We start from the raw sequence: 15,379 nt of genomic DNA on the forward strand, positions 1-15,379 counted from the left end.
TGACTTTGGGGAAGTTAAGAGGAAGAAGGGTTTGTCCCCCAAAAGGCAAGATTCCTGGAGACAGGTAGAATGGAACAACATGATAAAGGTGCTTAGTTTTTATTAGAGTGTTTGTTCCTCATTCAGAAGATTTTGTTACCCTGGGAACAAAAGCAGATAAAACATTATCTTTGCTCATGAAATATTATGAGCCTGATGATTATGGTGATTAAGGTGATGATGCCTTGCTGTATTAAATGCTCACCGCCTGTTTTTTGAATGGCAGATTGATGCTTTCATGACCTTTACAGCTCTGAAGGATGGTTATGAGAAGGTGGAACAGGACCTGCCAGCCTTTGAGGACCTTGAGGGAGCAGCAAGGGCCCTGATGCGGCTGCAGGACGTGTACATGCTCAGTGTGAAGGGACTTGCTCGAGGTGTCTTCCAGAGAGTCACTGGCTGTGCTGTCACTGACCTGTACAGTCCCAGACGGCTTTTTTCCCTCACGGGGGATGACTGCTTCCAGGTTGGCAAGGTAATGATATTCAGAGAGAGGGCAAATTGCTCAGCTCTCTTTCTGGGGGATGAAATCACTATATCCAGATTCCTTTTACATATTTCTAATCCTAACAGCAAACTTGAAAATTTGGTATTATTCCCCATTTTCAGATGAAGAAACTGAGAGGGTAAATAACTTGCCTAAGGTTACACAGTTTTAAGTAGCAGAACTAAAATTTGAACCTGCATCTTTTAACTCTGAATCCCATGCTTTTTCCATAATAAGGAAATCACATACTTAGGATACTCTTGAGAGTGAAGAAGGTGTTATTGGCCAGGATGACAGACATAAAATGTGACTGTCCTGGGAAAAATGGCCCTATGGTCACCCTAAGTAGAGCACCTCGCCAGTAGATGAACAGCCAGGTGGAAAGGAGAAGCAGGGTCAAAGGGTGGAGGAAAGGAAAGGAAATGGTGATGTGAAGGTCGATCACGGAAACTCAGCCTCCTGAGACTTTGTGAAATCCCTTGCAACATTTCCTAGGCTTTTATAAACACTAAATTAAAGTAGTGCCAAAACACAGGCCATTTGGGAATTCCCTGGTGGTCCAGTGGTTAGGACTCTGCACTTCCACTGCAGGGGTCACAGGTTCGATCCCTGGTCAGGGAACTAAAATCCTGCAAGCCGCGTGCTGCGGCCAAAGGAAAAAAACATCATCGTTTTAACATTGCTTGAGAAAACAGACTTCAGGAACCTTCCATATGAGATATTTAACTGATCTTTGATCACAAGTTTTAAACACTTTTTTCTTTTTTTTTTTTTTTTGCGGTACGCAGGCCTCTCACTGTTGTGGCCTCTCCCGTTGCGGAGCACAGGCTCCGGACACGCAGGCTCAGCGGCCATGGCTCACGGGCCCAGCCGCTCCGCGGCATGTGGGATCTTCCCGGACCGGGGCACAAACCCGCGTCCCCTTCATCAGCAGGCGGACTCTCAACCACTGTGCCACCAGGGAAGCCCTTAAACACTCTTGAGGTTATTTTACAATATATTCTTTGTTAGCCTTTGCCCAAGAAGTAATGGAGTAAATCCTTTTTAATTTTGAAGATGCATATTGCAGGAAAGTGAATTTTTCCCAGCCCCTGCAGTATTCACTAGCCAATATGACGGGGCCTCATGTGTCCTGAATCCAAGTTTTGAGAATCAGTCTTCCAAATTAATGCAGAGAGGGTTGCCCTAAGCCTCTCCATGTGCCATTTTTCCTTTCTGAAATCCTGAATAGAATCAGAGCTGAATCATCATGTGCATGGCTCATTTAAATTGAAGCCAGTTAAAACAGTTCCATGTATGGTACCAATATATGCTTCCTTAGTGATGCTTTTCTGAGACTAAAACCATATGTTGAAAATTCAGTAAGTCACTTCCTAAAAGTCTCACTGGCAATCCTTATTTCTGTATTTATTTACTTATTTTGAAAGATAAAACATTTCAAATATAAGAAAAGTACACATAAAATAAGCAATTATATCTATAACTGAGATGAAATATATGTTCAAATTTTGCTATATTTGTTTCAGATTTTTTTTCATATTTTTTAAAAAGAATTTACAGATAGCTAAATATAGCCCTCCTGCTTTTCCTTCTCACCACTCCCACCCTTTCTACTCTAACCTTGCCCAGGTACCAGGTGACCACTGTCCTAAACCATACAGTAAGTGCTCTTTGAGTCACTCAGCATGTTGTATCTGTGAAATTCATACAAGTTGTGGCATTTATCAGTAGTTCATCCTTTCTATTGCTGAGTAGTATTCCATTGTTTGAATATACCACAAACTGTTTATCCAATCTCATGGTGATGGATACTTGATTTGTTTCCAGCATCAGCTAGAATAAAGCTGCTATTAACATTCTTATGTACGTGTTTCTGTGGACATTTGTTTTCATTTCTCTTGGTTAAATACTTGGGAGTGGTATTGCTGGGTCGAAGAATAAACTTCGATAATTATTAGCATGTAGACAAATCTATTTCATCTGCACCCTCCTCCATGGATTATTTTAAAGCAGATCAATCTTTCTATTTTCTGAAATTCTTAATTGTCTAGTTTTACTACCCTCCTGTTGTGTTGGTTGACTCTTGTTCATTATCAGTTATTTCCTGATATAGTTTATCATTTTTGATTGTGAGCTTATTTTTAGCAGGACATTTTCCCCCTAAGAGCCTTTTTCTGCCCAGAGTTGTAGGAATATCCCTTCATAGTGTTTTGGGTTTTCTTCTTCCAGGTAGTCTGGTGGTATCACTAGCCTTAGATACTTTTTTTTTTCCCCCTGTACATTACATCCCCATGATTAATTTATTTTATAACTGGAAGTTTATGCCTTTTGACCCCTTTCACCCACTTCGCCTACCCCCTACCCCTGGCCTCTGGCAACCAATCTGCTCCCTCTATTTATGGGATTGGGGTTTTTGTTTGTTTTGGTTTTGTTTCTGTTTTTGTTTCCACATGTAAGTGAGAGCATATGGTATTTGCTTTTTCTGTCTGACTTATTTCACTTAGCATAATGCCCTCAAGGTCCATCCATGTGGTCACAAATGGCAAGATTTCATTCTTTTTAATGGCTGAATTATATAGATCACATTTTCTTTATTCATTCATCCATTGATGGACACTTATGTTGTTTCCATATCTATTTCTCTGAATAGAGGCCAGACAGAAACAAACCAACTTTCTTGTCTCCTTATGACAGTGGGTAGATTTTTTTTCTGGTCTACTCTTTCCCTTATAGTGTAATTTTTCATGGGTTTCAGTTTTATGAGTGTGTCTTAATTCCAATTCCTAGGTTTTGGGAGGTCTACAGAAGGCTCACATACTGTCCTCATGTGGGTATTATAACCTAAGGTTACTAAGTACCAAGGTTACTAGAACCAACCCCCACCCCATCCTAGGCAGCTTCAGCATCTGCTCATAAGCTTATTACTTGGATTTTCAACTCCTTTTTTACTTCTGGTACCTGGGTATTTTCCAATCCTTCTTGAAAATATATAATTAAATGCTTTTTATATTTTATTCAAAATTTCTAAGTCTTTGTGGTGGAAGGATTCCAGTTATCTCAATCTGCTGTATTGCTGAGACTTAAAGTTCCTCATGGAAATCTTAATTAAATAAATTGTTAACTTAACAGGAAAAGTTCAGTCATTTTTTTATTGTTGTTCTTCAACTCAACATTTTTACAAATAGAAAACTTAAGGACCAGAAAGATAACACGGCAGGCTAATGGCAGATGGGGGATAGGAATGGACTTAACTGTTTAGGCGGCAGAGTTGCAGTATCTCTAGGTTCTGCCCTATTTTTCTGCCTGCTGGAAATTATACCTGAATTAGAAAGAGCCTTCCAAATCTGTGACTTTATAATTCCCTGCTGTCTCCAACATCAACTTGCAGGAAATTCCGCCTGCAGTTCTGGTATTCTAGTTAACTGTAAGCTATTAGGAGACAGGAGCTATGTCTAGTGCATGTTGCCATATTCCCCACATTCAGATATTTAATATAGGACAGATCCACTGAGCTCTCATAACCTTCCAATATCTACCTTCATGAAGATGTCTAACGCATTATGTCACAATTATTGGTTTACTTATGTGCCCCTTGATTGATTGTAAGCTCTTTAAAGGCAGGGACCACCAGGTACATTGTAAATATTCAGTAAATATTGAATAAATAAATGAATGCTTTTAATCCATTCCTCACATTGCTACCAACAGCATCTTCCTAAAAACATGACAGTCACACTCTAATTAGCTTAGCCCCTATTGCCTTTTTATGTTTATTTCCTGCTTCTCTTCGCCTTAGACTATAGCCACAATATACTGCTTAAACACATTCTTGCTTTTGGCTTCTGTTTCTACCATTCCCTCCCCATAAAATGACATTCATTCCAATCTCTGCTTATTGAAATTCTTTTCCTTCTTCAACGAAGGCTCATCTCAGATGGCACTTCTTCTGTGAAGCTTTCTGAGATTCTCAAGCATTCATGCCATTCTGCCTAGTGTTATAACTACTTGAGTTCATATCTCACATCTCCCCAGATTATAAATTCTTTTAATGCAAGAACGCTTTATATTCTCCATGCCTAGTACATTGTCTTGTATATAATAGATGCTTAATATATTTAATTTAAATGAATTAGAGAGAAAACTTGCCTTCTTGGGTTCCAAAGGCCCTCCACTCTTTGCAGTATCATTTTGTTTCTCTACCCATGGACTAAGGCTTTAGTGATGGTACCTATGCTCCCTGCAGGTGGCCTATGACATGGGAGATTACTACCATGCCATTCCATGGCTGGAGGAGGCTGTCAGTCTCTTCCGAGGCTCTTATGGAGAATGGAAGACAGAGGATGAGGCAAGTCTAGAGGATGCCTTGGATCACTTGGCCTTCGCCTATTTCCAGGTAGGGGAGTAAGCAGAAGGCTCACTGCTTTCATCACAGTAAATGTAATGCTTTATATCTGCTTTACAATTTTCTAAGCGTTTTCATGTCTCTTAATTTATTTTGTCTTCCCAACAGGACCAAATGTGAGTCAAAGCAGGGCAGTTGTTTTGTTATTTCCCTGTTTCTCATGTGAGTAAACTGAATCTCCAAAGAATTCCTGGCTTGTCACGAAGTTCACAGAGCTGGGATTAGAGCCCGAGTCTGTCTGATTCTTTGTTAGTACTTTTTCCAATGTACTGACTAATTTAAAGTCATCGTCTCCTATGTAGGAGGCAGTCTCTCACCTGTAGCAGCAGCAGCTGCATCCACAGATGTTTAATGGCTTCATAGTCAATGCAGATTGCTCTTTTGCCCTTTCAACATTTCATAACTCGTCACAGATATTATGCCATGATACTGCCAGTGTCAAGGAAGAAGTTTGATTGTTATCCTCTCCCGTCTGCAGTCAAGTCCAGCTGTGACGTGAATAGTGTCTGGATACACAGCTGGTGCCATTGGTCCAGAGCATCAGCTCAGTACCTCCTCCAGCTGTTGTTTTTCTCTGGCACTGTTGATCTATAACCTGTTGTGCCCCTCATGAAAGCTCATTTCCCTACATGTGGGAGCTGCCATCCTTTGTGTAGCTAACCCATTTCCCACCAGAGTTGTACAGTCTTCAAGAATAGGCTGGAAAAATCACTACAGAGCCAATTCCCTAGAATTGGGAATTGAATGGCATGAATGCTTGAGAATCTCAGAAAGCTTCACGGAAGAAGTGCCATCTGAGATGAGCCTTCGTTGAAGAAGGAAAAGAATTTCAATGAGCAGAGATTGGAATGAATGTCATTTTATGGGGAGGGAATGGTAGAAACAGAAGCCAAAAGCAAGAATGTGTTCAAGCAGTATATTGTGGCTATAGTCTAAGGCGAAGAGAAGCAGGAAATAAACATAAAAAGGCAATAGGGGCTAAGCTAATTAGAGTGTGGCTGTCATGTTTTTAGGAAGATGCCAAAACTAATAAACCATTTCTGCTCCATACATTCCTTTTTCTTTCTCCCTTTTCCTGAGAAAAGGGAGGAGGATGTGCATGGTCCAAAGCCATGCGTTGCTGCCAAAACAGCAGTGCAGCAAGTAGTCCTGTTCCTCTCATGCAAGGTCCTGGTAAGTGGCTCTTTGCTGTAAAACTTTCCAAGGTGCTCTTCCTAACTCTGCTGCTTAATTGCTACATACTAAAGCTGAAACAGAATCCCTGTGATGCAACAAGCGGTGAGAAGTTATTGAATTATAATAGAAGAAGAAAATGGAGAATTGATGTGGAGACTCAGAGAAGATAAACTAAAGCAGCTCACCCTGAAAGACAGAGTTTTAAATACAGTGTCTGACTAATTGTTTTGGTTTTTTTCCCCTATGATGACTTAGATTTCTCCTCTTCTCACTTGTAGACTCTCCCTTTCCACAATCGTGCTTTGGTACATTTTATTTATCTTACTAGGCGTAGCTCAAATGTCACCTATTGCGTGAAGTCTTCCTTAATTCTCCTCAGACTCTCCTTCTTTGTGCTCTCATAGTACATTTTTTTTTTTTTTATCCCACAGTAATAGAACACATTGGCATCGTCTTATGGACAATTTCTGGTCCCCTTTTTACCCTTAGTAAATTAGGGATAAATGTCCCTCCATGGACCTTACATTATCATATAAAATTATATATCTATATATACCATGAAAAGTATAAAATATATAATATTATATATAGTACTATTATTATTTAATTCTTTTTCATGATAAATTTTAGTGAAAAATCATTTCAGTAACTACTAATAATGAGAGACAGTAGAGTGTAGTAATTAAACCATAGGCTCTGAAGTCAGGCAGACCTATGTTCAAATTCTGTGAAAACTTGGGCAACTTACTTACCATCCCTGAACCTTAATTTTCTTATCTTTAAAGGGGGATAATAATGATGCTGTAAGAGTGTAGAAATAATTTTCCTAATAACCTTCTGAGTTTTTGTCTGAGACCTCCCTGTAATGTAAGACAGATTAACAAAAGGAACAATAAACATAAGTTAACTAACATGTATACCTCCTGTAGACATGGGAGATATTGGGGCTGGGAGGGAGGATGAGTAACTCTCTGAAGGGATCTAAACCTCCATCTTAAATACTGTATCCAGATAAAGACAAAAGAAAGAAGGTGTGGGGAGAGCCAGTTCTGGGAGGTGACCAGGCATAGCAAGCAAGGGTAAGATTGTTATGTAGATTTAAGTGGGTGCTTTCTCCGATTCTCCTCTGATGTACAGTCATCCTTTTCTTCCAGGTACACAGGGGGAGACACCCTCACAAATGGAGATTTCCTTTATAAATGTAAATTTGCCTTACAAAAGGGCAACTTCTACTCTGGTTTGAAAAACTTCTTCTGTATCTGTTGTTTCTCAAAATAATTAGCTCAAAATAATCTTTATGCCAAAGAGGCATATTTTAGGGTGGCATATTCTGCTACCCTTCAATGCTTACCTCAGAGGGTTGTCATGAGGATTAAATGAGCTAATACATGTAAAGCCCTTAACACAATTTATGACACATATGCACTCAATAAATGTAATCTATTTTTATATTATACAAAGTATATATTCTCTTTTTTCATTTAACATTATTTAGTGTACACATTTCCAAAGGAATTTAACTGGGACATCAAAAGTAACTCTTTTGTTCTTGATAAAATATTTTACCTTGTGGTAAAGCCCTTGAGTTTTTTGTTTTTTGTTTTTTTGTGGTACGCGGGCCTCTCACTGTTGTGGCCTCTCCCGTTACGGAGCACAGGCTCCAGACGCGCAGGCTCAGCGGCCATGGCTCATGGGCCCAGCTGCTCAGCGGCATGTGGGATCTTCCCGGACCGGGGCACGAACCCGTGTTCCCTGCATCGGCAGGCGGACTCTCAACCACTGCGCCACCAGGGAAGCCCTAGCCCTTGAGTTTTAAAAATATGTAAAATTGTATTTTAGTTCTCTTCATCTCAAAAGGGTTTGAAAATCTATAACCCTGAGTTAATATCTGACATTATAAGATATTAGTAGATTACTTAACTATCCCTCTGTTAAGTACAGAACAGAATAATTCATGATATTAAATAATTAGAAACAATCTATATGCCCAAACAATAGCAGAATGGTTAGATTGTCTGTGATGGAGCTTCTAGATGGAATAAAATGCAGCCAATAAAAATGCTGTCTTGGGGCTTCCCTGGTGGCACAGTGGTTGGGACTTGAGCTCTCAATGCAGGGGGCCTGGGTTCGATCCCTGGTCGGGGAACTGGATCCCACGTGCATGCTGCAACTGAGATATCGCATGCCACAACTAAGGAGCCTGCGTGCTGCAACTAAGGAGCCCACCTGCCGAGGCTAAGACCCATTGCAACCAAATAAATAATCTTTAAAATGGTTAGGATGGGAAATGTTTTTAAAAAAAGTGTCTCTCTTGTACACCCATGTTCATAGCAGCTCTGTTCACAACAGCCAGTAGGTGGGAAGCTATCCAAGTATCCATCAACAGAAGAACGGATAAGCAAAATGTAGTGTATACATACAATGGAATACTACTGAGTCTTTAAAAAGAAGGAAATTCTAACACATGCTACAACATAGGTGAACCTTGAGGACATTATGCTAAGTAAAATAAGCCAGTCACAAAAAGACAAATACTGTTTGTTTCCATTTATATGAGGTATCTAGAATAGTCAAATTTATAGAGACAGAAAGTAGAATGATGGTTACCAGGGACTGAGGGGAGGGGAGAATTGGCAGTTGTTTTTTAATGATTAGAGTTTCAATTTTGCAAGATGAAAAAACTCTGGAGATTGGTTGCACTATACTGTGAATATATTTAATATTGATACTACTGAAACTATGCACTTAGAAATGGTTAAGATGGTTAATTTATGTTTGTATTTTTTACCACAATGAAACATAATAATTAAAAAATGCTGTCTCTGAAGACTATGTAAAGATATAAAAAGTACTCCTGATTACACTGTAGAGGGACACAATCAGGATATGAAAATGTATAAGAAATATGATTTTAACTATGTAAACACTATATATTATCCAAAGTGCTTGAAATGCCTGTGTTTCAGTGTAACATTTTCCCCCTATTTCTCATATGTTTTATAGTGTTCTTATTGTTACTTTTATCATTAAGAATGAATTTTTTCACATACAAAAATAAAATGATCAGAGGGAAATACAGTTCTAGCAGCTCATCATCATTCCATGGCACTCAGAGCAGGATCACAGCCCACCCACCCTGGGTTCTGTTCCCCAGGTTTGTCTGGAAATCCCCTGTTTCCTTTTGACCACATGTAGCCCAAGGTTGAATGGCTGCAGGGAGAGTCATTACTATGCAGTGGGAACGGTTCAGGTTTAGTTCTTCCTTTGCCTTCCTCTAACTTTGTGGACTCTCAGAAGTACTGAGCCTGGAGAGCAAACTATATTTTTAGTAGGGTTTTTATAGTTCCATATTAATTTTAATAATAAAATATACCAAAATAACAACACCCTACAATTACATGGTTTTGCATGCTTTGAAAGACTTGAGGGCATTTTAAGACAGTTTATTTTCACTTATTTTTCTCCCTTCCCTGGTAAGGGTGTTAATAAGTCATTTGTAAATGAGGAAACTGAGGAGACCTGATTTGGATCAGGGCTCAAATCCTGAATCAGGACAGAGAACCTCTACATTTTAGTCTGCAGCTCATTTCAATGAGTCTTACTATCTACTCTTGGTAAGAATATTTTATAGTTTTTAAAAAAATCCATGTAATGGTTTGTCAGAGGAGATACCCTTAGTGCAGTTAACTCTTTCTTTTCCTTTTCTTTCTTTTTTTATAGGTGGGAAATATTTCCTGTGCCCTCAGCCTCTCCCGAGAGTTTCTTCTGTACAGTACGTAACGATAAAAGATAACTACAGGTCTGACTTACTGGGAACTCCCTCCTGCTCTTGGCCTTTAGTCCTTGCAAATGAAACACAGCTGTCTATTTTTATTTTTCTAATTTCATAATCTCAGGCACATTTCTAATTTTTGATTAAATATTACATACTGATCAAGAGTTTTAAAGTTAGTTAGAAAGCTAAGAAAAAGATATCAACCTGTCCCATTCCTCCTCCACCCCCATCCAGTCATATATATTAGTGTTGCTTCAGTGGAGAACAAGTCCGAGATTGGGAGCCAGTTTCTTTAGGGTCATTTGAAGGTCCAAGTTTCGGGAGCAGACCTGGGAACGAGTGCAATCAATGAGAGCTGTGTGTGCAAGAAGGAGAGTGACTCAGCAGAGAAGTTCACTTTGGCTGCTCATAGAAAGGTAGCAATTCTTCTCTTTAAACCAGAGCTCACTTTGCTATGCAAGCATCCTGCCCAGTTGGCCACAGAGTTCAGCTTCAACCCTCTTCAGGCAGTGCCTCACCAGAGTAAAACTGGGAGGGAGATTTACTAGCTTAGCTCTACTTGGATATTTTTGCTTAAAATGTTGGTGGTAGATGGCTTCCCAGGTTTTCTTTTAATAAGATAGTTAGATACTAAAGTAAGATACATAATCACTATTATATGTTAATATTTATGAAGTATTTCATGTAGGATTTCACTGTCACTTTCTAATGTATCCATTTAGTAATGTTATTCCTTTCTGACAATTTGGCAAACAGTAGGATAAGGAAGTAGCTGTATGATCTGGAAACATGTAGATAGTTAGTGGTACAAATTGATAACCCAACTCCTCTTTATTTCTTTGTGCTTTATCTATTAAAATCTCTGCCTCTCCCAGAGAACCCAAATTGTGCACTATTATAGGTGGATAAGTAGGACACAGAAAATTGAGATTCCTGGTTCCATAAGTGGTTTTGCAATATTTTTGTTGGTATTTTGGGCTCATCATTTCCATTCCCCCAAACTTCATTTCTTCTCTGTTTAAAAAAGGATGGTAATTTCTGTCCCCTCCTTTGCCAGAATAATGGTGGTGGTGGCGGTAGTGGTTAGAAGGACATTGAGCTCCTCAGAGAAAGATGCTTTGTGAGCCTTACAGCAAGTCAGCACCTCCTTCTGAGATGTACTGAGAATCATGCACAGAGGCTAGCAGGCCATGGGGTAGCTCCAATCCATGGGGGACCTGCAGCCAAAGCGGGCACAAACAAGACACAAGACCCCTGTAGGAACCTAGTCTAGAACCAACATCTAGAACCCCTTTGTCCCATACTGCTCTGCTATGTCTAGGCCAGTTAGGGATTTTTTGAAGGATATAGTAGAGCTGGGAATAAATTAGCTTCCAGTTCTCTAGGGAAGAATAGATCGGGTCTCTCTGCTACAGGCTTTGGATCTTTGAACTTCTGTTTCACGGCACTTCCTTGTTGTGTTGTGTTGTAAGTAGTTAATGTGTCTTTTCTCCATTAGACTCTCAACTCTGGGAGGTTAGCCTCTAGCACAGTGTCTGGCACATAGTAGATGTTCACTGGAGAGTTGGTGAATGAATGAATAAAAGACTGAAGCTTCTTCCCTCTACATAAAACTGACCATCACACCATCCTACAGCCACATCCTCATGATCCCTTGGTCTAAGAGTGTTCCTTCAGATCTACCAGACCCTGCTCAGTCTTTTTTTACTGCCAGGTACTCTCCTGGGAGTGAGGGCCTTACATCCTCCTGTGCAAGGACACAGGGAGTTATTTAGGTGTCCAGTTGCTGGTCACGTGTGACAGGGAAGCTATAGGAAACCTTGGTGGCACTCTCTGGGACCACCGTTTGTTAACCTGTGTTATTCCCTGCTCCGATTTCTTCCAGGCCCAGATAATAAAAGGATGGCCAGGAATGTCCTGAAATACGAAAAGCTCTTGGCAGAGAGCCCTAACCAGGCCATGGCTGAGGCTGTCATCCAGAGGCCCAACGTACCCCACCTGCAGACCAGGGACACCTATGAGGAGTTATGTCAGACCCTGGGTTCCCAGGTAGGATTTCTCAGGGAATGAAAAACAGGGAACAGGCTCGGATAGAGAGACAAAAAGTAGAATTGGGACGATGTGAGGGGAAAGGCTGATGCACTAAAAATAGATTTAAAAAGCTCACTTGGACAGCATCAGTGACTGAATTCTGAATCTCCTGCATTCCAGGTTTTTTATGCTGTAGTTCCTCTAAATCAGTTTCCGCTCCTAGACCCTTCTTCTCTTAAGCTGATTCTAGTCTTTCCTTTCAGCCTACTCACTACCAGATCCCCAGTCTCTACTGCTCCTATGAGACCAGTTCCAGTCCCTACCTGCTGCTCCAGCCTGTCCGGAAAGAGGTCATTCACCTGGAACCCTATGTTGTTCTCTACCATGACTTTGTCAGTGACACTGAGGCTCAGAAAATTAGAGGCCTTGCAGAACCATGGGTGAGTGTCCCCAGGGCCTGCCAAGAACTTCCCTTTGTTTCTTTATATGACTGGTGTTCAGAAGTGTGAGAATAGGCAGCCTGAACAACTAGATACTTCATCTGTTCAGGAGTTCAAAATACCAGCCATTCCATAAAACTAATCAATGGTGAAAAAAATCACAGTAGTGGTTGCCTCTGGAGGGAGAGGACTAGCTGAGAAAGAATACAAGGGGATTTTCAGGGGTATTGAAAATGTGCTGTCAATATCTTGTTAGGGATGTGGAGTGCATGGCTGGATGCCTTTGTCAAAACTCAGCAAATGGTACTCCTGAGATCTGTGCATATCATCGTATATAAATTTAACCTAAAAAAATTAAAGGAACCCCCCTCCCCCAATATCAGTCATTCCATATACGTGGAAGAGGTCTACAACAGCAGTAGAGGTCGGCTTCATCCTCCTGTTGCCTGTCTGTCTTGGGCTGGCTGCAGCTCCGCCCCATGCTGTCCTCCTCTGGGACCCAGCCCAACAGAGCAGCCTCTTTTTGGAACACTGCCTCTCATGCGAGAGGAAAAAGGCAGAGATCGCAAACTACTAGCTGGTTCTTAAAGCTTCTGCTTGGAAGCACCAGGCATTACTTCCATCCACGTTTCCCTGGCTACGGCACAGGGTACAGCTAACACTGCAGTCAGCAGGGAGAGTATATCTTATTCTCCCACGGAGAAGGCTCTGCAGTCACTGCACCAAGCTTGATGTTGATGCGGAGGGGAGTTTAGTCCACCAGGAAGTGTGGCAAATATTTAGAAAAATCATGCAGTCGACCTCACCACTATAAGTATGTTGCCTCCTTACAAACGGTACATTAAGATGGTCTCAGAACTACGGTGTCAAAGCAGACATTGTGGCCTTCACGGTGTGCTATTCACCCCGGCAGCCAGGCCGCCACTCCCCTGCTGTGTGCCAGACGCTATACTGGGTGCTTGAGCTGTTAGGAGGAGGTTAAGTATTGCTCGCTCCCATTTAGGAGCTTCCTGCAGAATGGGGAAAACATATTTACAATGCACTGTGATACATGCTGTAATAGAGGTGTGTGAGGGAGTTCTGCTACGGCTGCCTAAAAAGGTGAACCTTCCTCCGAGGGAAAGGCAGGGAAAGGCAGTCGGGTGAAGAGCAAATGGGGGAAGGGGGAGAGTTAGAAACAGAGGCTTCTCTGTGGACCTGAGATTCATCAGAGTGAAAGGTAGCAAAGGGTATTCCAGGGAGACAGACAATTTGTGCACAGGCCTGCTGTGTGGTGTGTCCAGAGAGTGGGGGGAAGCTCAGAGGCTGAAGTGTGCAAGGGAGGGGGTGCGAAGTGATGGGAGATGAGGCTGCAACGTGAGACACAATTAGAAGCGCTGGAAGTACCAAGCTGGGGAGTTTGGATTTTATCTCAAAGGCAGGCGGGGAGCTGTGGGACAGTTTGAAACAGGAGAGTGCCCTGATCAGGTCTGCAGATTTTGAGGAAGTCTCTGACAGCAGATGTGGATTGGAGGGAGAAAAACAGCAATAATAATTTCATCTAAAAGCCCTTCAGAGAAATCTGGACTCTTTGTACAGAAGGTTTTTGAAGCGATTAAGCTCCCCTCCCTGGTGAATTGGAACGATGTATTTTCAATAGCTTTGGCTTCTCAGTGAGCCAGCGGGAGTGTCTGGCCACAGCTCCTTTTTCCTCAGGACAACTCTGTTGCTGTGGTAACAGGACAGGCGGCCCACCTGGAGATGGTCATTTAATCCCTTGTAGCCAGGTCATCTGTTCAGCACGCACAGATCTTGAGACTCTCCCTTCCTCCAGAAGCGTCTCGCTGGGGTTGCTGATCTCTGGTCTTTGGCTCACCCAGGAGTAAGCCCTGGGGGTGTGTGGTAGTGGCTGCCCCATGAGACGCAGCCACCTCCGTGGCCTGTGTTGAACTTCTCTGCTCCTCTTCACTGTGTGTTTCTCAAAGAAGCATTTCTCTGCTCTCTCATCAATCCTCCCCCATCTGCATCCTACGCATCCTTGAAGACTCAGTTGAAACCCTATGCCTCGCTTGGCCCCTATCTCTGACCACTTTGGCCCACTTTCATAGATTCTTTCAGGAGGAACATTTTTTTCAGAGCACTTTTTGGGGCCACATACAGTAACCTCCCTCCTCTGAACTCAGTTTTTGTCTCCACCTGTTTGGTACTTTCATTTATTCTGCCATTTACGTGTTGTCTGGAATCATGACCAGTTTCATGGGTTAGCATCCTGTCCCCCCAGCTAGACTGTAAACTAGCAGGGATCATATGTTGTCCTTGAAATGCCTGGCTCTGTATTAGGCCCGTTGTAGCCAGAGCAAAATTTGCAAAGGGTCACATCTGACTGAGTCAAGCCCTCATTTCAACTCTTTAATGGGTCACTTTTGCTTTCAGATGATTACAGAGCTCCTTGGCCTGGCTGCTGCCACTCCCTCTGCAGTGGGTTCCCATTATACTGACACCCTAGCCACCCTAAACAACTTGCATCTCCATGAACAGGCAGTGCTCTCACTGTCTCCCCACATACTCTTCTCTCTGCCTGAACCACTCTTCCCTTGGCCTCTTTTCTCCTGTGTGATTCCAGTTGTCTTTTGGGCATCCTAGGAAGCCTTCCTGTCCTTCATAAGAATGGGCTAGATGCTCCTTCTCTGTATTTCCATAGCACCCTGTACTTGTCCATTCGGACCCCATTGGATGCCTTATGTCTGGTTTCCTATGTTGTATTTACAATGCATAGCACAGTGGTTAGCACAGAGAACGACCAATAAGTATTTGTCCCCCCACATGAATGACTTGTAGGTTCACACTAGATAATTCTTAAAGGAATTAAATGCAGTGTGGCTCTTTAATGGAGGGGGTGGGCAGGGTGGAGTGGAGATTCCCTAGGATTTGTTTTTAAGCCACTGATGTCCGAAAAGAACAGAAGGGACTGTCTATGAATCTCTCCTCACTCCTCTATGAATGGCTCAGGAGAGGATCCTGGCTAGAGGACTAGAAAGAGACAATATCAG

At 41.8% G+C, this 15,379-nt stretch overlaps 1 protein-coding gene and 1 non-coding gene across 6 annotated transcripts in view; both read left to right on the plus strand.

The window, feature by feature from the left end:
* P4HA3 (prolyl 4-hydroxylase subunit alpha 3) overlaps positions 1-15,379 on the plus strand; it is a 35,922-nt gene that overhangs the window by 7,355 nt on the left and 13,188 nt on the right. For 4 of the 5 annotated variants that reach the window (XM_067038524.1, XM_059070810.2, XM_067038523.1 and 1 more), the window contains exons 3-7: positions 291-514; positions 4,770-4,919; positions 9,825-9,876; positions 11,765-11,928; positions 12,174-12,350. In XM_067038524.1, coding sequence (XP_066894625.1) covers positions 291-514; positions 4,770-4,919; positions 9,825-9,876; positions 11,765-11,928; positions 12,174-12,350 — 767 coding nt within the window. Of the gene's footprint in view, positions 1-265; positions 515-4,769; positions 4,920-9,824; positions 9,877-11,764; positions 11,929-12,173; positions 12,351-15,379 lie in introns of all 5 variants that reach the window. The other variant, XM_067038525.1, reaches the window with a different exon arrangement.
* TRNAG-UCC (transfer RNA glycine (anticodon UCC)) lies at positions 1,075-1,147 on the plus strand. Its single transcript has one exon. It is a non-coding gene; the product is annotated as a tRNA-Gly (tRNA).

This window comes from Kogia breviceps, chromosome 7, assembly GCF_026419965.1.
Source record: "Kogia breviceps isolate mKogBre1 chromosome 7, mKogBre1 haplotype 1, whole genome shotgun sequence".
NCBI lineage: Eukaryota > Metazoa > Chordata > Mammalia > Artiodactyla > Physeteridae > Kogia > Kogia breviceps.